The sequence below is a fragment of the Cyprinodon variegatus genome, unplaced genomic scaffold (assembly GCF_000732505.1).
Source record: "Cyprinodon variegatus isolate N-32 unplaced genomic scaffold, C_variegatus-1.0 Scaffold1125, whole genome shotgun sequence".
Classification (NCBI taxonomy): domain Eukaryota; kingdom Metazoa; phylum Chordata; class Actinopteri; order Cyprinodontiformes; family Cyprinodontidae; genus Cyprinodon; species Cyprinodon variegatus.
In genome coordinates this window covers 161,099-163,141 of record NW_015151578.1, presented here as the reverse complement: position 1 = coordinate 163,141, position 2,043 = coordinate 161,099, and the positions used below count along the sequence as shown (strand labels likewise).

General features: G+C 46.3%; 1 protein-coding gene across 1 annotated transcript in view; it reads left to right on the top strand.

Moving 5' to 3' along the window:
• ttll12 (tubulin tyrosine ligase like 12) overlaps positions 1-1,313 on the top strand; it is a 9,586-nt gene extending 8,273 nt beyond the window's left edge. Inside the window, exons 11-12 of the mRNA XM_015400620.1 lie at positions 63-201; positions 314-1,313. Coding sequence (XP_015256106.1) covers positions 63-201; positions 314-465 — 291 coding nt within the window. The 3' untranslated portion in view covers positions 466-1,313. The remainder of the gene's footprint in view (positions 1-62; positions 202-313) is intronic.
• The last annotated feature ends 730 nt before the right edge of the window (positions 1,314-2,043 follow it).

The following is a 2,043-nucleotide window of genomic DNA, read 5'->3' as shown; positions in this document are numbered from 1 at the left end:
CCTTGTCTTGCTTGGTTAGTTTCTGATGAGCACCATCCTGACTGCACCTCCTTTTCTTTCAGGCTAGTTTATTTAAAGCCTTCAAGGAGCTCTTCCAAGCTGCTTCGTCTCGACCTCCTCCGTACGGCCTCTGTCCCTATCCTTCATCCCGGGCCATCTACGCTGTGGACCTCATGCTGAAGTGGGACCAAGGTCCAAATGGTAACCTGACTGTTGGGGCTTCATGGGGGGGCTGCATGTTGGATGTCTCAGGTATTGACAGTCATCAACTGGGGCCTCGTGTTCATAAAGGTTGGTGTTGTTCTGGTTTCAGGTGAGCGGATCATGCAGCCTCAGATCCTGGAGCTGAACTTCAGCCCTGACTGCGCGCGGGCCTGCCTCTACCATCCGGACTTCTACAACCACATGTTTCAGACGCTGTTCCTGGATCAGCCCGAGGGCTGCCCTGTCACACGGATAGCATGAACAATGTTTGGAAATCTGTCCAATGACTGGAGCAACACTAGGAGAAAATAAACATCTTTGCTTCCTCCCTGCCATCGTCTCATTTTCTAACCAGTCCTACAGCCCTGATGGCGTGGGCTGCCGGGCAGGCAGGCTGGGCCTGTGGGCACCGGTCCGCATCACATAGGCTGCCAATGTCCGTCGAAGATAAGCTGGTTCTCTAGTTGAGAACCAAAGAGCTTCTTTAAACTCGCCTCCTCCACTGATACCGTCGGCCATCACAGATCTGCTGCAGGTGGCGGGTCACACTGATGGAGCTAAAGCTTCTTCTCCGACAGTGAAGCTTAAACTGGAAACGGTGTAAAGAAGTTAGATGAATGTATAAAAACATTCCCCTCCTCCAGGGGGAGAAGCAGCCTGACCATGGAGCAGATCCAGAGGATAATCATGTGTTATGATGCAGTCAAAGCCCTGAGCAGGAATCTGTGGCAACACAGAGAAACAGTTTATAGATGTTGGTCATCTCATTGAGGTTACGCTCATGGTAGAAGGTTTGATACACTAAGTATTAGTTAAACTTAATATACTGATGCTATGAAACAGCCAGCGTGTGTCAAAGTGATGAATTCGTTTTATTCTAAAAGATGTTTGATGCCGTAAGGCAGACTGTTTACATTCCAGCTGGTCTGATTAGGGAGTACCAATATGGCGGCCGGTGGCTTCATTCCACCCTGTACTGCCAATGGACAAGCAGCAATCCAGTGAATGCAAACGCACAGCAGTGCAGTTGTTTGGGGGGGTTAGCCGCTAACGCTAGCATTGCCTTATGGATTATTAAATAATGCTAAGCTACAGGAACAGACCTCATGCTCTCTGCTTGATGCCTGGTGTACAACAATAAAACTAAGTTAACATGTTTAAGTCTGGAAAATAAATGCATCATTTTACACTATCATCATAAGAGTTTAATAGAGCTGGGCATTTAACCTAGATTTGAAGCGTATTCCTTTATTATTTATCTACTCTGTGTCTAAGCAGAGCCTCCCTGTTGACTTACTTGGACTTTATTGTCATTTTGTACATCGTCAACAAAAAAATAAATTTAATTCAGTACAGACATTTCCATTTTAAAGTGCAGCAGTGATCAAATATAACATAAAAACATATACTGGTATATGATTTACAGTTCCAACATTCAGCGCTTTATAATCATTATTTTTTAACCCCATTTTATTCCAACAGTTCATCAGTGTGATGGCGGTGGGGGGGGGGGTTAGTGTAGTTCTGGATTATAATGCATAAAATCATTGCCGACAACAAATCTCTATCTGGATTTTTTGTGAAAATATTTCCAAAAGTATCGCTTCTGTCACGTGATTTAGAATGGGCAGAACTATTGGGCGCTGTGGCTCTAGCAGGCTAACGGCTCAGTCTCCAGCTGGCAGAACTTTCCTAACTCCACGGCTCTGGCTTCAAAGCGCGGTGGCGACCTCCTTCCGCCCGCCCCCTTCCGCCATGTTTCCAAAGTTGTTATGAAGAGTTTGGTCCCATGCAGGCTGAAGCAGCGTGATTTTCTACACTGAGTGGGCTCTGTTCAGT